Source organism: Pongo pygmaeus, chromosome 6 (assembly GCF_028885625.2).
Source record: "Pongo pygmaeus isolate AG05252 chromosome 6, NHGRI_mPonPyg2-v2.0_pri, whole genome shotgun sequence".
NCBI classification, from domain to species: domain Eukaryota; kingdom Metazoa; phylum Chordata; class Mammalia; order Primates; family Hominidae; genus Pongo; species Pongo pygmaeus.
This window is the reverse complement of record NC_072379.2, coordinates 128,023,187-128,050,109: the sequence shown is the minus strand read 5'-3', so window position 1 is coordinate 128,050,109 and position 26,923 is coordinate 128,023,187. Positions and strand designations below refer to the sequence as shown.

Below are 26,923 nucleotides of genomic sequence, written 5' to 3'. Positions count from 1 at the left end.
CTTGCTGATAAAACAGACTGTGGTAAAGAAGCCGGCCAAAACCCACCACAACCAAAATGTTGACGAGAGTGACCTCTGGTCGTCCTCACTGCTATGCTCCCATCAGCACCACGACAGTTTACAAATGCCATGGCAACGTCAGGAAGTTACCTTACATGGTCTAAAAAGGTGAGGCATGAATAATCCACCCCTTGTTTAGCATATCATCAAGAAATAACCATAACAATGGGCAACCAGCAGCCCTTGGGGCTGCTCTGTCTATGGAGTAGCCATTCTTTATTCCTTTACTTTTCTAATAAACTTGCTTTCACTTTATGGACTTGCCCTGAATTCTTTCTTGCGTCAGATTCAAGAACCCTCTCTTGGGAAGGACTCCTGGTAACAGTGTGTGTCTGGTAACAGTGTGTGCTTGGGAGGAGGGTTACTAGAAACAGGTAGAAATTCAAGGAACAAACATGAAATATAAAACTTCGTGTATTTTCTTCCCCAGCATCAGGCTGAAGAGAAAGAAAGCTAGAGACGGAGAATCAGAGACATTGGCAATTTGCAATCTAGCTAGGAACCCTGAACTGCACTACACTGAACATTTGCTCTGTGCGTTATAAAATCTGGGGCATGGACAGAAGTTTCCAGCCTTTTAGTCCAGACCCAGGAGGCTAGATACTGAGACACAGTAGAGGCCATGGTGAAAGTGTAGTTCTTAGTTTTGAAAACACAGATTTGAATAATCATTCTGAGGATCACGGTTCCTGGTCTCTTACTTCCTCCAAGGGGCCCCAAACGGAGCCCGCTGCAGGGTGAGCTCCTCAAAGCCGCTGAACCCAGAGGGCGCATCACTCCAACCTCTAACCCAAGACATCGACTTCTGGGAACGTGTCACTTAAAGAAGTTTATAAAGTGCACGTCTCTGGCACTAAGCAAGAAAGGCAAGTTAGCAAGAAAGCGCGCTTTTTAACTGTCCTTTCCCAGAATAAAAGGCCCTTACTTTTTATTCTAGATTCTGGATGATTTTATTTTTTCTTTCCGTCTCTGTTACTAGTTGGGAGCTAAACACTGGCCGGGGTCCCAGCGGCTGCTGGAAAGGCGCCTTTCTAGGAGCACAAGGCTCGCTTAGGAGACACTGGGGGCAGGGAGCGAACTCGCGGCTCTTTGTCCCCGCAGCAGTTCGGTCGAGGCTATCCCCCGCCAGGCCGAGCCCTTGGTCTGAGCGCCGGATAGCGGGGTGCGGCGAGGAGACTCCGGGAACACTCGCTGGGCAAGCGGCTCGCACAGCCCCCATCTCCTCCGGGTCGGGGGACGCAGGCGCTGGCCGAGGCCGCCGCGGGGGCGGGGACCACCCACGAAGTCCAGCGCCCCGCCCCGGACGCGCCCGCCCCGCCTGCCTCGCGCGCTCCTCTCGGCGCCAGGAGGCCCCCCGCACCGCGCCGAGCTTCCTCGGAGTCCTCCCTACAGCCGACTCGGGGAGAAGGTCGTGGAGGGCCGGGGTAGGGGAAGTGAGGGCCTTCTTCCTCCTCATCCCCCGTCCCGGCCCCAGCGGAGTGCTCATGTCCCTCCTCCCCATCCCCCTCCTGTTTTGGGTGACAAATTAATTTTAATTCGAAAAAACACACCAGGTTTTGGAACAAAATTATGCTGTTCCTAGATCGGAACTGGGACTCTTTCGACCTAATTTAGAGCAGAGGGCGAGGCTGTGGGAGGGTGGCAATGCATCAGTTGAAGGAGACGCGCATGTGGCGGGCAGCAAGGGGGAGGTGTGTGGCGTTTAGGAGAGTCTCCAGTGCCGTCCTCTGCAAGGCCCTTCTACCCCTCCCCTTCCAGTTGCCAGAATGGAAAATTCATGGAGTCCAGCGTAGCCCAGGTCAACACGCTTTTATTGCCACTTCTGGCTCCCCTCGTCCCAGCAAGATTCCTACCTCTTACCCTGTAGGAATACTGAGCTCCGATGCAGGGGAATGGGGTGGGGGTGTTACCACTTCTCCTCTGCACACTGCCAAGTTAAAGAAAACCCTGCTTGCTGGAGAGGGAGGGCCAGACAGGGAGGAATACAAGGGCATGTATGGCTCAGTCCCACTTCTGACTGCAGAGTATAGGGACCAGGGTTCCAAACTTTTTTTCGAAGTAAGGGAGGTGGGGAAGAATTTGGCTGCTGTTGTACCCCGTGCCCTAGCTGCCATGTTTCCATGGAAATGAAGGCGGGGCAGGATGTAGCTCACTCTGACTACCTGGGAGGATGGCAGGACAGGCATTTGGTAAACATATCCCCCTCCACTCCCACCTAGCACATACGGCTGTCCCCAGCCGACCCCCAGGCTGGCTCCTCACTGCCTGCTCCACTCCCTTCCCTTCTGGAGCTGGTATCATGCCAAGTGGAGTCCAGGCAGGGCTGCCAGTGCTACTCTCCACAGCCAGGTCTCACTGGCACGTTAGGATCTAAGTATGTCCGCCAAGCTCAGGAGCATCCCTGGTAGAGCTGGTGGTGGCAGTGCCTCGGTGAAAAGGCAGCAGCAGTACCCCCCAACTCTCTGTGCAACTGCTGTTTCCCAAACAAAACTGAAAACATAAACCCAGACACTTAAGGGTATCACTCTGGCACAATGCTGAAGGCTGGGATGGGGGAGAAGAGGCGCATCCTCCTGAGACCGGAGCCACCTGTGCACCTTGCTTTCTGCCCATCTGGAGTTTGCTTCTTCCCACTGGGCTGTCACTGGGGGGCTGGAATCCAAATCTCCATTTGGTGCTGTTCTCAGCACCTGCTGCTGTTGGTTTATGAGGCTTGCCAGTTTCCATGGTGAGGAGGTGCAGGATGGATTCTCAGTACCATGGGTCAGCCCGGTGCTGCTGGTTGTAGAGCTGTAGCTTGATCTGATCTTTGATCTGATTCACTAGGATCTGGGACAGCAGAATTCCCACCAGCTGGGAGAGGCAAGAAGGAATTGGGCCCTTAGCAGTGAGTGATGGCCTTGTTTTCCCTGGCTCGATCTTCCCAGTGCAGCCAGCACTATCCCTTTCCCTACCCCTCAGCCATGTCAATGCCTGACACCCTCGCTGATCCCCAGGTGCCTTCCCCAAAACAAAGGAGTCTTTATAGAGTGTGTGGGACCAACAAGTCTCACAGGGTAAGTTACCTGGGGGATGGCCAGGCCTAGAGCCACACCACCAAGTAAGAATAGGTTGCTGTGTATCCAGTTGACCAACTTGTCAATACAGCCATTGGTGTAGATGACTTTGCTAGCTTCCAAGTAGTCAAAGGCCTGCATACCTTGGCCACACATAGTGTTGATCACTGCCTGGGGAAAGAGTTGAAAAGCCAATTGGGACTCTAATTCCAATACCTTTTTGTTTGGGGCCTTAGCTGATGGGCTTCCCACCCTCCCTAAACTCCTAAATTGTCAGAGAATGTATGTGGAGGATGTTGGGTTGGAAGTTGCCAAATGCAGACTTCCCTTCCTCTGAGAGGTCAGGATCCAGGTCTCTTTGCTCTGGGTGGTGGAATAATCTGTACAACAAACCCCCAAGACACAAGTTTACTTATATAACAAACCTGCACAGGTTCTGAATCTGAACTTAAAACTTAAATCTGTCCCTGTGGACTACACGAGTATGAGGTGAATGGAAGCATCAGGTTGGGGTGAAGAAAAACACCTGACAGCTGTCCCACATGACTGATCGGTTAAGCTAGGGGATGGGGATTCCCAATAGCAGCTGCCCCCATCAGAAAGTGACTCAGCTCGCTGCCCAGGAGGAAATGAGGCGGGATGCTGGCTCACCTGGTCAGGGGTAGGCAAGCAACAGGAGTAAGGCACAGAGCAGCGCTCTCGACTGGGGTTGTCTTCCGAGCAGTTGAAATACATGTTCTGAGACCAGTCCTTGTAGGAAATCCCTCCACAGCAGCTAAACTGCAACAAAACCCACCAGAGGTTAAGAATCACCCACCCCTCACACTGAGGTGACCAGGGGAATTCTCAGAGCCACCAAAAGTCTATAGCAAGATTCTACTGGGAACTTCAGGTTGTGTTTTAACACAGCCTTAAACTTTGAACTCCAGCTTCTCAGTTGCCTTCGCCTGAAGATATTCTCACTTCTTAATTTCTATTACTTTGTATATCTTGTTATAACTTACCACTGTGCTTGTTGGTATTACAGTTATACATATATTTTGTTTTACATACTCAGCTATAATCTTCTTGAGAGAAGTTTCTGGCTTTGCAGGCAAATGGAAGTGATCAAAAGTATTGGCTGAAATAATTAAAGGATCAGTGCTGAAAAACTTCTTAAGATAGAGAAAACACAGGGGAGGAATCTTCAATATTGTGAGTCCATCATTACTCCATGAGAGCAAACTGGATCTCAAAGTCAAGTGTCTATTGCACCAGAGGAAGGGGAACTCAGGACTTGTCTCAAAAGCACTTTTACTTAAAAGTTAACTTTTTTGGCCAGGTGCTGTGGCTCACACCTGTAATCCCAGCACTTTGGGAGGCCGAGGCGGGCAGATCACCTGAGGTCAGGAGTTCAAGACCAGCCTGGCCAATATGGCAAAACCCCATCTTTACTAAAAATACAAGAATTAGCTGGGTGTGGTTTGGCAGGCACCTGTAATCCTAGCTACTCAGGAAGCTGAGGCAGGGAAATTCACTTGAACCCAGGAGGCGGATGTTGCAGTGAGCCAAGATCACGCCATTGCACTCCAGCCTGGGTGACAGAGCAAGACTCTGTCTCAGGAAAAAAAAAGTTAACTTTTATTTTTTACTTATTTATTTTTGAGACAGAGTCTCGCTCTGTCACCCAGGCTGGAGTGCAATGGCACGATCTTGGCTCACTGCAACCTCCACCTCCCAAATTCAAGCTATTCTCGCACCTCAGCCTCCTGAGTAGCTGGGACTACAGGTGTGCGCCACCAAACCCAGCTAATTTTTGTATTTTTGGTGGAGGCAGGGTTTCATCATGTTGGCCAGGCTAGTCTCGAACTCCTGACCTCAAATGATTTGCCTGTCTTGGCCTCCCAAAGTGCTGGGATTACAGGTGTAAGCTACCATGCCTGGCCTAATTGTTAACTTTTGATTCATAGCAGCCTTGTTCACAGTAGCCGAACGGTGGAAGCAACCCTTTTCTCCACTGGTGAATGAATGGATAAACAAAATGTGGCATATACATACAACAGAATATTATTCAGCCTTCAAAAGGAAGGCAATTGTGGCACATGCCAAAACACAGATGAAACTTGAAGACATGCTAAGTGAAATAAGCCACTCAAAAAAGCATTAATATCTTGAGTCCCTTCATTTGAGGTACCTAGAGTTGTCAAATTTACAGACAGAAAGAATAGTGGTTGCTAGAGGAGAGGAAAATGGGGCGTTAGTGTTCAATGGATACAGAATTTCAGGAGACGAAAATGGGGAGTTGGTGTTTGATGGATACAGAGTTTCAACACAGGAAATGGGGAGTTAGTGTTTGATGGATACAGAGTTTCAGCTGGGGCAGATGAGTGTTCTGGAGATGGTGATGGTTGCACAACAATTGAAGGTACCTGGTGCCACGGATCTGTATGCTTAAAAATGGTAAATTTTACATTATGTAAATTTTATCACAATTTTTTAAATGTAACTTTTTTTTAGTCTAGTCAAGTGCAGCAGTGAGAAGGGGGAAATAGTAGAACAAAGAGTTGGATCTGTAGCTGACTGTGAACAATCAAATGAGATAACTCACTCCCTTCGGACCAGCCTAAAATGTCACTTTTGAAGAGGTAATATTCAAGAATCTGCCCAGTTCCTCATCCCCTGTAGGTAACCACTTATAACTCAGTAGATTACTATATATACTGTTCTGTGTCTTTAAAAGTATGTTTAAAGCACTCTGCTACGTGTGCTTTTTTGCCAAACCCCTTCCCAGAAGCCATTACTTGGCAGGTAATGAAGAGCTCCACAGGCATAGAGGGTGAGGCATCTCTTGAGATGACATTCACTTTTACCCACAGTCCCCCAGACCACTGGCTGACCCATACCTTTTTCTGGCCAAAATCAATGAGGTTCTGCAGATCCAAGTCATCTCGGTAGTGCACAATGGCATTGTTGATGATCTCACTCACTTTCCCTCGAGCCTGCCGGAGACATGGGCAAGGAATCAGAACACAGGACTAATCCCTAACTTGCTCCTTCCTGCAAAAATAACAGTAGACAGGGATCATCCTTAATTGAGTCTGCCTTGAAATCAGAACCAAGTCCTAATGGTGGAAGATAGCCAGTTCAGTTCCAAAGCCCATCCATCCCAGGGCCCTCAGGTACCAGTGGGCAGGAGAAATGCTGGACCTGCTGTTGAAGCTTTCCAGAGACACATTTCAAGATATTCCAATGTGTATCTATCTCTGAATGCTATTATCACAAAATATTTGTTGACTGATAAAAACAAACTAATTTTTAATTTTTTAGCAGAAAGTAGCTTACTGAGCTGAGGCACTGCCCTCTAGTGGACACTAGATAATTGCATCTCTTTAGACTCAAAACAGAGCTATTTAATACATCATTTCAGGATCTCACTGTAAGCCAGGAGGACTAGGAAATTCGGAATTAACTCAGTGGCTCTTGATTTCATAATTTTCTCCCCTCCCCTCCCCTCTTGTTTTCTTTTTTCTTTTCTTGATACAGTTTTACTGTCGCCCAGGCTGGAGTGTAGTGGCGTGATCTCAGCTTACTGCAACCTCCTTCTCCTGGGTTCAAGCGATTCTTGTGCCTCAGCCTCCTAACACCCGGCTAATTTTTTTTGGTGTTTTTTAGTAGAGACAGGGATTCGCCATGTTGGCCAGGCCGGACTCGAACTCCTGGCCTCAAGTGATCTGCCCGCCTCAGCCTCCCAAAATGCTGGGATTACAGGCATGAGCCACCGTACCTGGCCCAATTTCATAATTTTCTACCATAGTCTCTTCCTTCCTGCCCCACTACTTTTCTCAAATTTTCTTTCCTTAGTTTTGTACTCTGCCCTTGGCAATCATTTGCCTTTTGGGAAAGGCATTCTGGTTCTTAAAAAGGACTGTCACTGAATGGCAGACCATTTCCAGATATGGCAAGCATTGTTCAAAACCTTTTCTTAAGTCAAGCATGGTGGCACATGACTGTAATCCCAGAGACTTAGGAGATGGAGGCAGGAGGATCACTTGAGCCCAGGAGTTCAAGGCCAGCCTGGGCAACCTAGTGGGACTCCCATCTCTTAAAAGAAAAAACAACAACCAAAAAAAAAAAAAGAAAGAAAGAAAGAAAAATAAACCTCAAAACAAAATCTTGTTCTCTTCCCCCTTCCTTCCTTCTGTGTATCTCAATAAACAATTTTTAAAAGAAATAAGAGGCTCTTCATATTGTCAGTGGTCCACTTGATTATTGAGTTTGATTCTGTCATTTGTTATTAAAGTTTCTAAGTTATTTTAACTTTGTGTTTGTATAATTTACTTCCCTGTTAGCTTCTCACACTGTCAGAGTAAAGCACCTTACGATCTTAAAATTCTCTTCAAATATGATGAGTTTACAGGCTATTCATTCACCCCTAATGAACTTTTCAATGGCTGATGTTTCTCAGGGGAAGGAGCTATGGTTAATTAACCAGGCTAAACATGGGCAGGAACTTTCCTTCCTCCCTCTGGGTCACACCTGAGGAGGCCTCCTGGCTCCCAGCATTACCTTGTCTGAGAAGACGAAGCCCAGGATCCCAGCGGCCAGCTGCAGCAGGAACACGGCGGTGAGGCAGAGGGAGAACTGTGGAGCAGCGGGAAGAAGAGGCGTCTAGGACCACTCATGGCAGCAGCCCCTCCCAGGGCCATGGAGATGCTGGGAGCTGCCAGGCAATTCTCCCAGATGCCTCACACATAAGAAAGGCAGCTGCCTCTGGGACACTGTCCTGGAGGTGGCCACCCTGTGCTGGGTCACCCGGGCTGAGCTCTGCACTGAGGAGTGGACAGCACAGGCCTGGGGGTAGGGTGGGACAAGGCAACCAAAGGGCCCTAGGAGGCTAAGAGGCATGATGGGGAGAGGGCCAGGGTCTTTCCAGTGGGGTCTTGACCACTCACCGTCTGCAGGAGGCAGATGTTCTCGCGGAGGGACCCAATGCAGCCACAGAAGGTGAGCAGGAACATGAGGACACCCACCACAATCAGCAGGATGGCAGGGTCCACTGCCAGGCAGGCTAGCGCTGCTTCTGGAGAAGAAGCCGGCCCTCAGCCTGAGCCTGGTGCCCACTGAGGAACCCACGGATGGGGTGGGAGGGTGCCCCAAACTGTTCTCCTTCCCCTGGTGGGGGAATCTCCAGTACGGTTGGATGAAGGTTAAGGGGAGGCAGTACCCCTGTCCCACGGGGAGAACCAAAAAGGGCCTAGAAGGGTTGTGGCATTTAATTTGAGAAACTAAAGAAATAAAAGCCTTTATTCCTGTGCTTAAGGAGGGGCTGCTTTCGCTCTGGAAAAGAATTAGAATGGCATTAGGCTCACCAGCTTTGCAGATTCTGTTTCCTGGAGACTTGTGTGGTGAAATACGAATGGTGGTTGGGTTTCTCCAGGACAGAGATAGGGAGGGGCTAAGCCCTTGATGACTCTCTGCTCCCAGGGGCCTACCTTCTTTCTCAGACACTTCCTAAGCCTCAAATGTAGGCATATCCTGGAAGACTCAGAGGGGCTCAGGGAAATCCAGGGGCACTGGCATGGGGGGGGGGGTCTGACACCTAAGTAGACCATGAAGATTTGGCTCCAGGGAGGCTGCCTCCTTTAGCCGCATAGCTTATGTGTGAGGGCCAGGCTGAAGAAAGCAGAGGGGGAAGGGGCATGGCACAAGGTGGGGGCAGGGAGGGAGAGCTACAGCTCACCTGCGTGCTTCATTAGCCGAGCGTAGACGCCCACAGCCACCATCACCATGGAAATCACCTGTGGAGACAGGGAAAGAGCCAGACCCTGAGATTCTGGAAACCAGAAAGCCCTGAATGTCATGAGTAACCTAGGAGAGCAGGAGAAGGACAGCTTTCCTGGGACCCAAAGGTGAGCATCTTTCACCTCCCCAGTGATTCTGCTGATAGAATCTGTCAGGGCTTTACCTCCATGAGACACTTTTACCCACATCATATTTTTCATTATTCATTCAGTCCTCATAACACAATTAGGTTGTGAGGCAGACATTATGCCCAATTTGTGGATGAGGAAATTAAGGCAATCCAAGCTTAATACTGAATAGTGATTAAGAATATGGGCTTCAGGCTGGGCATTTTGGGAGGCCAAGGCAGGAGAATCAACTTGAGGTCAGGAGTTTGAGACCAGCCTGGGTAACATAGTGAGAGCTTGTCTCTAGACACACACACAAAATAATAATTAGCTGGGTGCAGTGGTGTGCACCTGTAGTCCCAGCTACTCAGCAGGCTGAGGCAGGAGGATGGTTTGAGCCCAGGAGTGCAAGGCTGCAGTGAGCCATGACTGTGCCATGGCACTGCAGCCTGGGTGCCAGAGTGAGACCCCGTCTCTAATAAATTGAAGTTAAAATTAAAAAGAACACAGTCTTCAGAGCGAGTCAAACTTGGGTACACATAGGGCAAATTTCTGAGCCTCAGTTTCTGTATCTGAAGATGGGAAGTAAGAACAAACAACTGACAAGATTACTGTAAGAATCAAATAAAATAATACATGGAAAGAATTTAACACAATGCCTGACAATAAATATTATCTATCATTATTAATAGTTAACTTGCCCAGGGTCACATATAAATGGAAAAGTTTTGAATTCGAATCTATCTGCATCAAAGGACAGGTTTTATACCTAAAGCAGGCCTGGGTGGTTGCATACTCCCAGCTCTCTAACCCTCTTAGAGGTCAATATCATGTCAAGTACAAAAAGAAAGTGCACTCCAATGTGAAGGACTGTGTGTGAGTGCATGTATGTAAGCACTGGAACTGCCTTGGCCAAGGAACCTTTATCTTCACAAACTCTGATTCCAGTGTGGAGGAATAGAGAGGAGTTTGGATCTTTCAAATTTCCTGGCTTCTCCCTGAGAGAACGAACCCATCAGAGACTAATAGGAGACCCCAAAGGGGCCTTATCTACCCCCCAACCCCCAGGCCTCCAGGGGTGCAGGAGAGCCCCAGTGCCTACTTCCCTTGGCTACCCTTTTTTTTGTGCCCAGTCTCCAGGCTGGTGCTAAGCAGCAGCTGGCTGTTGCCATGGCAACAGATGGGGCCAAGCTCTGGCAGGAGAGAGTTCTCAGCAGCAGGGTCTTGACCAACTCAGTGGGGAAGGAGATGGCTGGCTAGACACCACTGTCCTGCAAGACACAAAGCAGCTGGAAAGAGCCACCATGGGGCTTTGGTGGAAGAAGGGAGCTAGGCCCCCAGAACAGGTAATAGGGTCAGATGAGTCCCTCATTTTTCCCTGTAGGCCTCGTTGTTGAAGGTCCTCTGCCATCTGGCAGGGGAGGGCAGGTGCATTCAGCAGTAAATGGCAAACCTTTAAAACCACATCTTCCAGAACTCTTCTCTGCCTGTATGTACAGCCCCCTCTTTTTTGCAGGGTCAGGGAGCAGGGTCTTGTGCTATTGCTTAGGCTGGAGTGCAGTGGCATGATAATAGCTCATTTCAGCCTTGACCTACTGGGCTCAATTGATCCTCCCACCCTAGCCTCCCAAAGTGCTGGGATTACAGGTGTGAGTCACTGCACTCGGCTGGCCCCAGTCTCTTCCCACCTCACATCATTTGACCATGCCTCTAATTCAGGGCCCAAAGTGTTATTTGCCGGCCTTCATACTCTTTGTCCAGGAGGGAGGGAGCTGCTAGCAGAGCTGCAGGTGCCAGCTGGCGCCCTGTCCCACAGCACTGCCAGGCTCACGGAGCATGGGGGAAGCAGGGAAACTACATGACAGAGATGCCAGTCATTCCCCAGGCCTGGTGGCCAGTCCTCCACCAGAGTCAGTGAACATCTCTGTCTGCCCTTTAAAACCCACCACAGCCAATTACAGTTCTGAGTGTCATTTTACTGAACTATTGAAAAATGTGTATCTGCTCTTGATTTCTGTTGCTTCCAAGCTCTCATTGTTTTTCATGTCAAATTTTCACCAGGGTGTATAATTTTCCACAAAGATGGTCTCTGATTAAATCGTAGCACAGCTAAAACAAGAAAGGCCAAACAAGCACTACTCACAATAGCAAAGGCATGGAATCAACCTAAATGCCCACCAACAGTATGGGATAAAGAAAATGTGGGGCCGGGCCGAACACGGTGGCTCACGCCTATAATCCCAGCACTTAGGCCAAAGCGGGCGGATCACGAGATCAGGAGTTTGAGACCAGCCTGGCCAACATGGTGAAACCCCATCTCTACTAAAAATACAAAAGTTAGCTGGACATGGTGGCACACACTTGTAGTCCCAGCTACTTGGGAGGCTGAGGCAGGAGAATCGCTTGAACCTGGGAGGTGGAGGTTGCAGTGAGCTGAGATCATGCCACTGCACTCCAGCCTGGGCAACAGAGTGAGACTTCATCTCAAAAAAAAAAAAGAAAGAAAAAGAAAATGTGGGGCCGGGTGGGGTGGCTCACGCCTGTAATCCCAGCACTTTGGGAGGCTGAGGCAGGTGGATCATGAGGTCAAGAGATTGAGACCATCCTGGCCAACATGGTGAAACCCCATCTCTACTAAAAATACAAAAATTAGCTAGGCATGGTGGCACATGCCTGTAGTCCCAGCTACTCAGGAGGCTGAGGCAGGAGAATCACTTGAACCCGGGAGGTGGAGGTTGCAGTGAGCTGAGAACGTGCCACTGCACTCTAGCTTAGTGACAGAGCAAGACTCTATATCAAAAAAAAAAAAAAAAAAAAGGAAAGAAAATGTGGTACATATATACCATGGAATACTATGCAGCCATAAAAACGAATGAAGTCATGTCCTTTGCAGCAACATGGATACAGCTGGAGGCCATTATCCTAAGCAGATTAATCCAGGAACAGAAAACCAAATTCCATGTGTTCTTACTTGTAAGTGGGAACTAAACATTGAGTACACATGGCCACATGTACTTTAGAGTGAAGGGTAGGAGGAAGGACAGGATGGAAAACTACTTATGCTTATTACCTGGGTTATGAAATATCACCCCATGACACATAATTTACCTATATAACAAACCTGCACATGTACCTCTGAACCTAAAATAAAAGTTGAAAAAATGGGCAAAGTAAAGAGATGCCACATATCATAGAGTAAGTTAACTCTATTTATGGGCCTGTAATTACAGCAGTTGCTCTGTCTCTATCTATGGTGGAGAGAATAATGTCCCCTCAAAGATGTCCATGTCCTAATTCCTGGAACCTGTGATTGTGTTACTTTTCATGGCCAAAGGAACTTTGCAAATGTGATTAAGAATTTTGAGCTAGGGAAATTATCCCTGAGGACTCAATACAATCATAAAAGACCTTCTAAGAAGGAGGAGGCAAGAGGGTCAGAGTCAGAGAAGGAGATGATGACGGAGGCAGAGGCTGGACTGCTGTGGTGCCATGGATGGAGGAATGAGGGCTGCCTCTAAAAGCTGGAGCAGGCAAGGAGGCGAGTCCCTCCTAGCACTTCCTGAAGGAATGCGGTGCTGCTGTATTTTAGCCCAGCGAGATTTGTTTGATTTTAGCCCGGTGAAACCCGTTTTGGCCTTCTGGCCACCAGAAATATAAGAAAATTAATGTGTGTTGTTTTAAGCCACTAAGTTTGTGGTCATTTGTCACAGCAGCAACAGGAAACTAATACACTATCCAAACCCAATTCATCTGCTGCTATGCAGATGGTACACTGAGGACCCTTAATCCATGTGTTATACGGTGGAGGGACAAGAGCGTTTATAGCTGAAAGCACATGCTCAACTTTGGCTGCCATTAGAATCGCCTGGGACTTAGGGTTGTTGGGGGAGAGGCTTAAAAAACTGCTAATGCCTAGGCTGCATCCCAAACCAAGTCGATCAGAATCTTTGGCATTGGGACCTAGGCAACAGTATTTCTGAATATGTTCCAGGTTATTTCAACGTACAGCCAAGCTTGAGAACCTACAAGCCTAAAGAATAATCAGCCAGGGATCTAGAGCCACAGATACAGGCTACATTAAAATCAAGATTAAGTCTTTAATACTATTACGAATATTTAACATGATCATCAGTGATGTCTCTCCCCTGAGCTCTCAAATTCTGCATTTCACAGCTTGACCTTGCACACCCCCATTCCTGCCCTCACTTCCACCCTGGATCCCTCAAAGCTACTGCCATTCCAAAGTTAGTGCGGCGGCTGCTGTTCATAGCATCACATTTGGAGGTGAACAGAACTTTAGAAATGGGTTTGGCCACTCACCTCTTTTTACAGATGAGGCCAAAAGAGTGGAAGTAACACTTAACCAAGTGCATATTGGTGCAGTGCACCATCTGGACCAAATCCAACCTCCCAATCTCATTCCGGAACTCTTTCCACTATGATAGAATTTTCTGTAAAATCCTTATGGCGCCTCACAATATCACGAATGACCTCCTTTCACGATGAGGATGGAGATAAAGACATTTCTCTTCTTTGGATAGCTTTTCACATTCGACTAGAATGAAGCCTGGCTGGAAACTTTTAAGAGCTAGATACAACTTTTAAAATGGCTGAGTCTAGCTTTTAGCAAAACGTATGTTCCTGAAAAGTCGTCAGTCAAATTATATAAAATAATTTGCACACACCAGTACCATTATCCCTATGTAAGGTGAATGATCATAGGGATAATGAAAATAGCCATCCCCTGGGCTTCTTGGAGAAGTGGCTGATTCTAGGATGGGGGCAGGAAAGGCACAAGATGAGCCTAGAGCATCTTGTAGTGCCCCAAAGAAAGGAAATGCTCATGAAGAAACAAAAATGAATTCCCCACATCACTATCCTCATCAATGTGAGCATCCAAAAGGGACACAGAAGCCAACTGAAAGAGCTCCCAATGGCCAAGGCTAGACAATTTGAGCATCAAAATGAAGAAATATTGAATTATTACCCAAAATAAAAAATACACATCTGTGGGCCCATGCTGATATAAATAAATGACTCAATGAACAGCGGAGAAAAGACAAAGCTCCCACATAGAAGAATTTCAAATAATTCATGTAGGTACTCCATCCTCAAAGAGGTAGAGCTTAACTCCTTACTCCTTCAGTGCAGACTGTGCATAGTGACTTTCTTCCAAAGAGCACAGTGTGGAACATGGGGAGAAAGGCTAACTCTACAGCGGAGGAACCTGATAAACACTACTTCATCCAGGTGATCGAGGCCAACATCAACAATGATTATGTTGCTGAATCACTTGTATGATATGATGTGATGTGATGAAAATGGCACTTGACTTCTCTGGTCTTCCTCCCAAAAGCCATAACCCCAGCATTACAATGATGAGAAAAACAGCAGGCAAGTTCCAATAAAGGGACATTCTACAAAATACCTGACCAGCACTTCCCAAAACTGTCAAGGTCATTAAAAACAAGGTAAGTCTAAGAAACTGTCACAGCCAAGAGGAACCTAAGGAGACATGACAACTAAATGTAATGTAAGGCAGGACATGGTGGGCCACGCCTGGAATCCCAAAACTTTGGGAGGTCGAGCGGGGAGGATGGTTTGAGCTCAGGAGTTTGAGACCAGCCTAGCCAACGTAGACCTCATCTCTACAAAAAATAAAAATAAAAATAATCTGGGTATGGTGGTGTGCGCCTGTAGTCCCAGCTACTTGGGAGGCTAAGGTGGGAGGAGGATGGCTTGACCCCAGGAGTTTGAGGCTGCAGTGAGCCATGATTGAGCCACTGCACTCCAGCCTGGGTGACACAGCAACACTCTGTCTCAAAAAAAAGACAGAAAGAAAAAAGTAATGTAGTATCCTGAATAGGATTCTGGAACAGAAGGATATTAAATAAAAATGAAAAAAAACCCAATAAAGTGTAGACCATAATGATAATACTATTAATCACAACAAATGTATCATACTAATGTGTTAATAACAGGGAAAACTGAGTATAGGATATATAGGAACTCTCAATACTATTTTAAAATGTTTTTAATTGATATATGTAAATCGTACGTATTTATGGGATATATATGATATTTTGATGCATGTGTACAATGTTTAATGATCAAATCAGGGTATTTAGAACATCCACCACCTTGAACATTTATCATTTCTTTGTGTTAGAAATATTTTAAATTTATTTTGAAAAATACAATATATTGTTGTCAACTATAGTCACCCTACTGTGCTGTTGAACACTAGAACTTATTCCTTCTGTGTAACCATATGTTCGTACCTATGAACCAGCCTCTTTTCATCCTCCTGTCCCTGGATCCCAGCCTCTGGTAACTATCATTCTATTCTTTACCTCTATGAGTTTCACTTTTTTAGCCCTCAAATGTGAGTGAGAACATGCAATATTTGTCTCTCTGTTCTCAGCTTATTTCACTTAACATAATGACCTCCAGTTCTGTCTATGTCACGAATGACAGGATTTCATGCTTTTTTATGGCTGAATAATATCCCATTATGTATATGAACCATATTTTCTGTATCCATTCATTTGTAGATGGACACTTAAGGTGGTTCCATTTCTTGGCTATTGTGAATACTGCTGCAGTAACATGGGAGTGCAGATGTCTCTTCAATATATTCATTTCTTTTTCTTTGGATAAACAGTAGTGGGATTGCTGGATTGTCTAGTAGTTCTATTTTTTGTTTTTTGAGAAATGTCCATCTCTGTACTATCTTCTCAATTTTTCTGTAAAACTGCTCTTAAAAAATAGTCTGTTACCTCCCCCCACCCCAATTTTTTAGTTTATACTTTTTATTTTATTTTATTTTTTGAGACGGAGTTTCACTCTTGTTGCCCAGGCTGGAGTGCGATGGCGCGATTTCGGCTCACTGCAACCTCCACCTTCCAGGTTCAAGCGATTCTCCTGCCTCAGCCTCCCAAGTAGCTGGGATTACAGGCATGAGACACCACACCTGGCTAATTTTGTATTTTTAGTAGAGACAGGGTTTCATCATGTTGGCCAGGCTGGTTTCAAACTCCTGACCTCAGGTGATTCACCTGCCCCAGCCTCCCAAAGTGCTGGGATTACAGGTGTGAGCCATCACACTCTGCCTATACATTTTTTAATATCAGATTTTCATAAACTAGGGTTTACTTGCATACAGTTTTACAGACTTTAATCTGAGTGATTTCCCGTCAATCACACCAAAACTTAAGGCAGTGGATCTTATTTTCTTCCCCCGCCAACAGACAAGGTGTCACTCTTGTGTTGCCCAGGCTAGAGGGCAGTGGTACAATCACAGCTCATTGCAGCCTCAACCTCATGGGCTCAAGAGATTCTCCTGCCTCAGCCTCCTGAGTACAGGCACATGCCACAACACTCACCTGATTTTTAAATTTTTTGTATAGATGGGATCTTGCTAGGTTGCCCAGGCTGGTCTTAAACTCCCGGCATATGGTGATCCTACCGCATTGGTCTCCCAAAGTGCTGGGATTACAGGCATGAGCCACCATGCTTGGCTAAGGTAGTGGATCTTAAAATTGTTCAAGTGACAGAGCACTGGGAAGTCACAGTGCTCTGTTGGTGTACATCATAGATTTTTGTCATATTCTTCTTTTTTTTTCTTTGAGGCAGGGTCTTGCTTTGTCACCCAGGCTGGAGTACAGTGGCACAATCAAGGGCTCACTGTAGCCTTGACCTCCTGGGCTCAAGCAATCCTCCTGCCTCAGCCTCCTGAGTGGCTGGGACTACAGACACGTGCCACCAACTGGGCTAATTTTTAAATTTTTTTGTAGAGACAGGGTTTCACCATATTGCCCAGGCTGGTCTTGAACTCCTGGGCTCAAGTGATCCACCCGCCATGGCCTCTGAAAGTGCTGGGATTCCAGATGTGAGCCACTGCACCTGACCTCTTTTTTAAACTTTAATACACTATTACTGTGACCTAATTTACAGTCCATATGTAACTTTCCCCAATTATCCCCAAAATGTCCTTTGTAACCTTTTTTTTGTTTCTTATCCAAGATCCAATCAAGGATCATGCATTTAGAGATTAAATCTCCTGCAGCCTGGAACAGTCTCTTGGCTTTAATTCTTTTCTCTTTAATTTTCTTCCTTTGTTTTGGTCTTTAAGACACTGACTTTAAAATTTATGGTAAAATACATGTGACACAAAATGTACCATTTTAGACATCTTAAAGTAAACAGTTCAGTGGCCTTTAGTACATTCACATGGCTGTGCAACCATCACCACTATCAGGGTGCAGTGCTTTATCATCACCCCAAATAGAAACCCTGTACCCATTAAACCGTCACTCCCCATTCCCATCACCCCATCCTCTGCCCCCAGCCCCTGGCAACCACAAATCTGCTTTCAGTCTCTATGGATTTGCCTATTCTGGACATTTCCTGTCTTTGGAATCACACACCAGGTGACCCTCTGTGTCTGGCTTCTTTCACTTAGCAGAGTGTTTTCTTTTTTTTTTCTTGAGATGGAGTTTCACTCTTGTTTCCCAGGCTGGAGTGCAATGGCGCAATCTCCGGCTCACCACAACCTTCTCCTCCAGGGTTCAAGCCATTCTCCTCCCTCAGCCTCCCGAGTAGCTGGGATTACAGGCATGTGCCACCAAACCTGGCTAATTTTGTATTTTTAGTAGAGATGGGGTTTCTCCATGTTGGTCAGGGTGGTCTCGAACTCCCAACCTCAGGTGATCCGCCCACCTCGGCCTCCCAAAGTGCTGGGATTACAGGCATGAGCCACCACACTCGGCTCATTTAGTGGAATGTTTTCAAGATTCATCTGTGTTGTACCATGTGTTACAACTTCATTTCCTGTTTGTTTGTTTGTTTTTTGAGATGGAGTCTCTCTCTGTCACCCAGGCTGGAGTGTAGTGGTGCAATCTCAGCTCACTGCAGCTTCTGCCTCTCAGGTTCAAGAGATTCTTGTGCCTCAGCCTCCTGAGTAGCTGGGATTACAGGTGCATGCCACCACACCCAGCTAATTTTTGTAGTTTTAGTAGAGGCGGGATTTCCCTACGTTGGCCAGGCTGGTCTCAAACTCCTGACCTCAAGTGATCCGCCCGCCTCGGCCTCCAAAAGATTACAGGCATGAGCCACCGCGCCCTGCCAACTTCATTTCCTTTTATCGCTGAATAATACTTGGTTGTGTGACTATAACACAATTGTTTCTCCATGCCTCCATTGGTGGACATTTGTGTTGTTTCCACCTTTTGGCTGCTGTGGATAGTATTGCTATGAACACTCATGTAAAAGGTCTTGTTTGAATACCTGTTTTCAATGTTCTCTATACCTAGGAATTGCTGAGTCATATGGTAATTCTATGTTTAATTTTTTAAAGAGCTGCCAAACTGTTTTCCACAGCGGCTGTGCCTTTTTACTTCCCCACTAGCCATGTGTGAGGGTTCCAGTGTCTTCACATCCTTCCCAACACTTGTTCTGACATTTTTTGGGACACTGACATTTTTTATGTTTCGGCCAATTGTTTTGCAGAATGTCTCTCGATTTGGATTTATTTGGTTGTTTCCTCACAGTTAGATTCAGATTACACATATTTGACAGGAATATTACACAGATACTGCTGTGTCCATCTCAGTGTATCATGTGAGGAGGCAAACATATTAATTTCTACTACAGAACGAAGGAACAATTTTACTAAGAGATGTGGCTGCTAGGTGTATGTCTCTGCGTTTCATAAAACAACACAGGCATACTCTAAATAAATTGTTTCCTAGTTTTCCACAATAGTTGCTACTTGTCCTCTTCTGTTTGCCTTTTGTTAGCACTTGTGGGCAGATAAGCAGTTGCAGGTACTAATGCTCACGGGAGAAAGGAGAAAATGAAGAAAATTTTCTTATCTTGACTTTTTTTCTTGCAAATTGGGAAAAAATAGTCATGATTTGATGTTTAAAAGGAAAAACCCTTATTCTAGCCCATAAGACAGTACTTCAGGGCCATCAGTAATAGGAGAGGAAAGGTTGCAGGGCCTCAACTTGAGGTCCTGAATAAAGGTTGTTCTCCTGGCTCTTATGCCCAAATGCCAATAATTACAGGCAAATTAGCTCCCAGAGTCCATCTCTACTGGATTGCATTTAAGATCAAGGTAGGGCCAGGCATGGTGGCTCATGCCTGTAATCCCACTACTTTGGGAGGCCAAAGTGAGGAAGATCGTTTGAAGCTAGGATTTGAAGACCAGTCTGGGCAACATAGTAAGTCCAGTCTCTAAAAAAAAAAAAAAAATTAGCCGGGCATGGCGATGCATGCCCGTAATCTGAGCTACTCAACAGGGTGGGGTGGGACAATTGCTTGAACCCAAGCAGTCGAGGCTGCAGTGAGCTGTGATCCCATCACTGCACTCCAGCCTGGGTTAAAGAGCAAGACCATGTCTAAACAAACAAACAAATGAACAAATAAATATGTAAATAAAAATTTTAAAAGGCCAAGGTGGTGTGACAAGCCTTGAGAAGCAGAGCTAGGGAAGGCCCAGGAGACAACAGTGGGGCTCTGTTCATGGGATATATAGGAAATTTCTCCATAAACTAAAAAATATAAAGCTACCAATAATGATTGTCTCCTGCTCAGCTTTTTTTCTTTTCTCTTTAATTTTCTTCCTTTGTTTTTGGTCTTCCTTTGTTATGGTGAGAAAGTGAGCAAAGAGGGTTGAGCAAAGGCTGGCCCTTCCCTAGCCAGTCCCTGTCTGCTTGCCACTCTCTTTCCTCTTCCCTGGAGGAGCACTCAGCCTCACTCTCCACGCCCACCCCCAGCAGGTGACCTCTAGGAGCATTTACAGGGACAGCAGTGGCAGTACTTTTTGTTGAGTGCTAAGGACCAGGCGCTGGGCTAAACACTGTCTCATTTATTCTGACCACAAACCCAAGAGGGCGTTAGGATCTCTTTTATAGAGCTAATGTTCAGAGAATTCCAGCAACTTTCCTCAGTTCACGTGGCTAGTGAGCGGCTGACGTGGGACTGGAACCTAGGTCTGGATGTCCCCAAAGCCTTATGAGCTTGGCCACTTGGCTGCCTTCCTATCTCTGCCTCCCAGTACCCCCAGGATTTTCTGTATTCCCCTCAGCCATCATGGGAGATGGGAAGCAGCTGCTTGTGGTTCCCTTCGGGGAGCAGCTGATAATCTCCAAATGGACTGGGGCTCAGGCAGGGGAAGGAAGATTGCAGCTGGCGGTGGGGACAGGGTGCCAGCAGGGCCCAGGAAGTGGCTCAGAGGGAAGTCTCTGGAACAGCACTCTGAAAAGGGAAGGCATCGCGTTGCCACAGTGGGGCCACCTGCAGGCGTAGCCTCCAGGGAAAGCCCTAGCCTTGTCTGTCTTCCATAGTCCAAAGTCCAGGCTGCAAGAAGCAGTGGAACCCCACTGTCTCAGGGCCCACACCCCCTCCTTAGAATCTCTTTCCCTCCTCTTTTGAAGGTGATGGTGGAGACAGCTGAGGGTAAAGTGGTTCCCTGTGTGGCAATCGAAACCGTGTCCCTGCTCAGAGGGAAGTGAGCAAGGCAGTGGTTTCCACCTCTGGTTTCTCAGTCCTCCCTACCCTTATATCTGGATGAAGCCAAAGAGCTTTCAGCCTGTGGCCCTGGAGCAGGGCCACCTCTCTCCTGCCCATGACCTTCACATACTGGTCTTTCTGTGCTCTCCGTGGCGCTGCTGTTATGGGTGCCTGAGGTGGCGCTGTCCATGGGAGGCTGGCTTTCAGCGCTCTCCCTCTGGATTGGGGGACACTGTCCCCCTGGAGTGGAGGAGTCCACAGGGCTCCTTCCTCAACAATGTCTGGGGCCAAGCCTTTGGCATCTTCCTCAGGCCACGGCTGGCTTTGTTCTTCCAAGGTTAAGAAAGAGGAAGGGAGGTCTGCAAGGGCTTGCAGTAAATAAACATTCAAACTCAAAGCCCTGGAGGGACTGGCCCAGCACTAGCCTCCTACAAAGATCTGAGAGGGACTCTATGTTTTCTTTTTTTTGAGACGGAGTTTCACTTTTGTTGACCAGCCTGGAATGCAATAATCTCGGCTCACTGCAATCTCCTCCTCCCAGATTCAGGTGATTCGTCTGCCTCAGCCTCCCAAGTAGCTGGGAATACAGGTGTGCACCACCACACCTGGCTAATTTTTGCATTTTTAGTAGAGATGGGGTTTCACCATGTTGAACTCGATCTCGAACTCCTTGCCTCAGGTGATCCACCCGCCACGGCCTCCCAAAGTGCTGGGATTACAGGCATGAGCCACCACGCCCAGCCTTCTTTTTTTCTTTTTAAAGGCTGCTTGAAGTTTATGGTTTTCTACTTGGTACAAGGCAAACAAAGCTGCTGGGAAGTTAAGAAGGTGTGCACGCGACCTGCATAGCTAAGGAGATGGTTCTTGTCTTCATTTCCCATATTTTGTAATTTTTGTTGTTTTTATAAAAAGCATCTGACTATCTTCAGTTATGGAAGCCAGCCAAGTCTATGCGGAAGACGGCGGGTGTCGGGGAGGGAGGTGGTGGGCTCTGCCTCCTAGTGTATTTGGAAGTATAGGATGAGGGGGTCGGATGGCAGAAAGGTCCCCTGCCACTTAGAAGAGGTTTTTGCCTGGCTTGATGCCTCGTTACTTCCTCATGGTTTTTGAGCCAGACAAAAAGAAATGGTGCTGAGAGTGGTCTGGGTGATTCTGAGTGCCCAAGGACTCCAACACAGTAGTCCTGGATGGGAGAGTGGATTTCTTGAAGAAGATGCCCCACTGGTGGCTTGGCTCAGCCTAGGGAAGACCTGGACAGGGGTCCATATATGTGGCAGTGGAAGTGAGAAAATCCAGATGCTGTAGGCAGTAAGTACGTGTGGCTCTGAGGAGGGGATGGCTGCCATGTTTCTGACCTGGCTTAAGTGGAGGGTTGCCAGGCCACCAGACCCACCACAGAGGAGAACACAGTTGGGTACCTCATCACCAAGAGTGCTCAAGGACCCCAGGCTGAGCTGCATCTTGACAGGCCAGTGTCCATGAGGAAGGGAGGACGGGCATCAAGCCTCTACCCTGTGGGGTTTGCTCTCTCACTTGCCATCCAATAAACATTCAGTAAGCACCCAATTTATGCCAAACACAGCTGGGCACTGGGGATCCAGAAGTGAATAGGGCAGTGCCCACCCTCGAGAGCCCGAAGTCTAGAGGGGGAGACGGAGAAGTAAACACAATTGCAGCACAGGTAAGGGATGTGACAATAGAAGAATACAGAAGGTGCCATGGGAGCCCTGAGGCATGGCTGCTAGGGAAGCCTGGGCTGAGACACAGGGGCTGGAGGTCTGAGCTTCTGGGCTCTGCCTGACTCAAAAGCCAGCCAACTGCTGCCCTGAGTGGGAAAAGGACCAGCGAGGAAGGAGGTGGGCGGCACTGAATATTCCTGACAACACGTGGCCAAGCTGATAAAGCAGGCACCACCCCAATGTCTGCACGGAGCTGTCCTGCAGAGGGAGGTGAGGAGAGGCAGCTGCTCTGTAGCCACCCTAACTGATTTAAATACAACATCTAGGATCTTAGAGCAGCTACTCAAGGCCATGGAATCCCCATAGTCAGTAACCCAGCAACATGATTCTGGGAAGAAAATCAGAACTCCCAGGTCAAAGGGGAAGTAAGATTTGAAACATGAACAGCAGGAACTGGTCCCAGTCCCCTAAAAGTCATTAGCTTTCTGAGTCAGACTCCAAATGCCCCAAGAGTCAGGGCTTCTAGAGCAACAGCAGACGTAGCCACCATCACCACCAGCACCACTATTCAGAGCCCAGAGGATGCTGGACACCTTCCTAGTGGGTTCCAGGCACAGACACAATAACCACTGCCACGTGGTAGCTCCAGAAGCTGGCCAGAACATGCACTCTGCCTGCAAAGGGTGTGGGCTGACCATCGTCTCATCCATAGGTGCTTCCTGGGCAGAAGAGCAGAATTTGATTAGGATGGTGGAAGTCTACAAAAAAGAAAGCATGGGAACCAGACCCTGAAGAGGAGCTAGGAAGAAAGATGGCCCCCTGATCTGGGGAAGCAGCCTTTTCTCTCCAGCTGCTCTTGTATGAATATACCTGTGCAGCACTGGGTTTGGGGGAGAACAGACATTCAATAACACCTGAAAAGTACTATCCCCTAGGAAGGGCAATCAGGACACAGGGAGATTCATCCTTAGATCCAGCTCCAGGTCTTGAAGAAAGAAAATAGTCCCTAAAATGATTCATTCATCCTTAAATAGTTCACTGAGGCAGAAATTGTTTCTCCTTTAGAGGAGAAAGATTAAGGTCAGAGAGACAGATACATTGGCTTAGGGTCACACAGTAAGTTGGTGCCAAAAAGATGCTGAGCCTCTTGCCCTTCAGTGTGCTATTTCTAGAGCCTCTGATTTTTTATGAGTCTACTGTAGGGCCAAGAAGGGGCTCTATTCTAATTTGGGGTGGTGCTAGCTTGGCCACCCACGTCTTCTGACCTTGAATGAAGCATTTTTACCAAGGTAAATGGGTCTGTGGAGCCAAACTCTCTCCTGGCTGAGATCTCTCAAAGTCATTTGTCCGATAAAAGGGGGGTAGGGTGGAGGTAGTGGGTAGGGAAGCTCGAGAAAAAAAAAATGACCAGGAACACAAGTGTAACAGATGCACCCAGCTGTTGTCACTGGCGAGCACAGACAAGGGTGAGGTGCCGATAGCTCCAAGGCAGACAGTCTCGGCAGATAAAGGGAGTCAGAGTGACAACCTAAAGTCCCTGAAATACTAGTGCTGGCTCCGAGGATGGCACGTCACTGGCCTGGCACACTCAGTGAGCACAGAGACTTCACTGATACTTGCCCCTAGGTGGGGAGTCTCTTAGTACATCCCCCAGCGCTGGTAGAGTGGTAAGAGATTTTCTTGTGTTTTTCCCTAACCTCCAGCTGAAGCAGAACCCAGACCATGGGAACTTGGGTTGACTGGTTAACTACTAATACTGCCCATACCCCAGCTATAGCAGCAGCCATCTGTGCTGAGGACTTCCCCCAGCGGCACTGTGGTTCAGTAGAAAGGTCACCAGACCAAGCCTGCTAATCAGCTGTTGGACCTTGGACAAAACATTTAACATCTCTGTGCTTTAGTTTTCTACATTTTATAGACATAAACACAGATAGATGCTGGACAAGATGTCTTCTAAAATTTTTTTCCAGTTCTAAAACTGAGCATTTGATAGGAGCCCAAGTTTCCTTTTCCCCAGGAGTAGGATGGCTGAGTGCGCTGTCATCATCCCACCCTATGGGATTTCTCTCATTTGTCCCAACAGGCCAGCACTTATGGGCTTTGTGTCTGCACTTCACCCCACGGGCCCTGTGAAACCTTTCCAGCAAATGGCTTAGATGTCTGTTCTGCTCCCTCCCCTAGGAAACATATTTTAGACTCAATGCTTCCCTCCTGCAAGTCTGAACTTTATGTCTCCAGCTGAAGTGGGCAAGGATGGTGGGCTCCAGAAGCAGCAGCTCTGGTGTGGTAGGAGCCAGAAGAGGAGGTGAATGGGGGAAGGATGTCCCTATGTTCTCACACCTCAGGACCTCCAGGACTCTCTAGCCAGGAAACAGGGTCAAGCTGGCATTGCATGATCTGGTTCAGCTCAATTCTCAGCTTCAGCAGTCTTTCTGCCACCCCTGATCACACTGGGTTGGATTTGTGGGGGAGGGAGCCAAGGCCTGCGGACATGAACATACATGCTTAGGTTGGTTAAGTCAACAATGAACGGCAGAGTGGGATGGGAATCCAGGTGTCTGGAGTCGCAGCCCAATACTTTTTCCACCCCAAGCAGAAGATTCTGAAAGGACCCCTGGCCCTCCGGCCCAACACGGGGTCCTGTTTAAAGACACTGGTGATTGCCAGGCTCCAGGGGTGAAGTCTGGTCCTGAGAAGGGTGGCAGGGAGGGGGCAAAGTGTGGGGCAGTGCTGGGATGGGAAAGACAACTGCGCCTGGAGGCCATTCTTCCCAGACTTTGGGGGGGTGTAGGTGGGGGTAGATGAGGCCTGCAAAAGGAAGAGATGATGCCCGTAACCCATCCTCTCTGAGGTGGTGGAGAGAGAGGTTTGGGTTTTTCCTTCCTCTTCTTTCTTTGCCAGCCGGGCCTCCAGGCCCCCAGGCCTGAAAGTCACCCGCCACTCCCGACCCCCATCATGAATGTGTCAGTGGGTCCTCCTTGGGCCAACAGGCTCCCTCAAACCCACATTTCTAGCCTAACACAGACCCTCCTCCGACGCCCCGAGAATACCCATCAGTCTTTACTGATTCCCTGGCATAACCTCCTCCCTGCAACGCCCCCTGCAGACGCGGCGTCCCCGGGGTGTCCCTCCCCAGGATAAATTCCCCCAAAGTGCCGTCAGCCCAGAAAACTCGGCAGTGCGGCTCCCGCGCGTGGGGCACCCCGGGCCACCCTTCCACTCCGCGGGGGGACCCCGCCGCCCAGGTGTCCTCGACTCCCAGACTCACCCAGAAGAGCATGTTGAAGAAGAAGAGCAGGTATTTCACCAGCGGGCTGACGAAGGAGAACTCCTCCCCGGAGGCGGCCGGCCCCCGGGGTCTCCGCGCCATGGCTCCGCCGCCGCCGCCGCCCCCGGGGGCCTATTTCCTAGCGGCTGCCGGCCGGCCTGTGTGCCCCGCGCCCGGGGGCATGAGCCGAGCCGCGCCGCGCAGGAGCCCGGCCGGCGGGGCAGCCTGCGCTGCGGCGGGAGGCGCCCGAGCCGGGAGTCCGGGAGCGGCGCGGGTCGGGTAACCGCGCCTGGAGGTGCTGGAGCCGCGGTGGGCAGCGCGAGCGGAGGAGACTCAGCCGCGGCCGCAGGACCAGCCCGGCCAGCCCGGAGCCCAGGAAACCCGGCCCGCCCCCGGCCGCCCATTGGCGCGACCGCTGGAGCCCGACTTCCCATTGGCTCGTGGTTGATGTCACTAAGTATCCAGCCATCCCTCTCCACCGAGAGTCGGGGGAGACACCTGTTCTGTGAGGGATAACTTGTTAAAGGGTCAGCGGTTCTGCCTCTCCCCTATCCCTAAGGGAAAGCATCCAGGCTGCAGCTGCTCAAAGGAACAAGAATAAGGAGAAGGAATGCACAGTGCATCCCACACCCACGTCCTCCCCCCAGTTGCTGTGCACATATGCAAACACACATACATTAAAATCAACAAGTACGCACACCGTGTGTTGAGCAATGCGCCGAAAGCTCTGGGAACACGGGAGAACAGAAACAATCCCTGGGGGATGACAATAAAATCAGGGAGACAAAACCAACCTACACATAGCAATTAGACCAAGAGTATATGCAATCCTGTTTAGTAACTATACATTTTAAATGCTTATTTCAGAAGCTCTACAACCCAACAGTGGAAATTTGGAAATATCACCGCCAATCTCGCCATCCTAATTCATTGCTGTCTCAATTCCCGCCCCCGCAGCCCCTCTTCCCTTGGTCTACTTGCAGACACCGTTTTTAACATGCTGATCCGGCACACATAGGTTGAGTGCAGTGTAGCTGGCGAATATATTATGCTGGCTACCCTAAGTAATGCAAGAGTGAACCTCGGGGAGGGATCTGATTCCACCATAATTAGCTGCGTGAAAGCTGCAAGCTACTTAATCTCTCGGAGCCTCCGTTTGTTTAATGTTAAATGGGAGAGTCCTGACCTAGATGTTGATTTGAGGATTAAATGAGATAACGCATGTAGCTCACTTAGCACATGGCTGGCACATGGAAGGCTCATCAAAGGCATTAGAGTATTTCGTTTTAGCAGAATTTCGAATCCAGTGTGGAAATATGATAACTGCACAAATAATTATAATACGTTTGGTAGAAGGTTAGTGAAGATAGCGTGGCAAGTGAAATTAGGGGAGGATGGGATTTAGAATAGTAGAGATGGAGGGGAAACATAATCCCGGTGGATTAAAAAAAAAAG

The 26,923-nt window shown here is 48.2% G+C and overlaps 1 protein-coding gene across 2 annotated transcripts; it reads right to left on the bottom strand.

Moving 5' to 3' along the window:
* Positions 1-1,850: 1,850 nt before the first annotated feature.
* On the bottom strand, positions 1,851-25,844 carry TSPAN33 (tetraspanin 33). Of its 2 annotated transcripts, none has more exons than XM_054497238.2 (8): positions 25,469-25,844; positions 8,836-8,893; positions 8,048-8,175; positions 7,662-7,736; positions 5,999-6,094; positions 3,768-3,896; positions 3,126-3,287; positions 1,851-2,913 (listed from the first exon to the last, which is right to left on the bottom strand). In XM_054497238.2, the coding sequence occupies exons 1-8, from the start codon at positions 25,568-25,570 to the stop codon at positions 2,812-2,814; spliced, it is 852 nt and encodes a 283-aa protein (XP_054353213.1). In that variant the 5' UTR covers positions 25,571-25,844; the 3' UTR covers positions 1,851-2,811. The 2 variants fall into 2 exon arrangements, with proteins under 2 accessions (XP_054353213.1, XP_063523882.1); XM_063667812.1 differs by lacking the exon at positions 25,469-25,844 and adding an exon at positions 24,541-25,184.
* Positions 25,845-26,923: the final 1,079 nt, after the last annotated feature.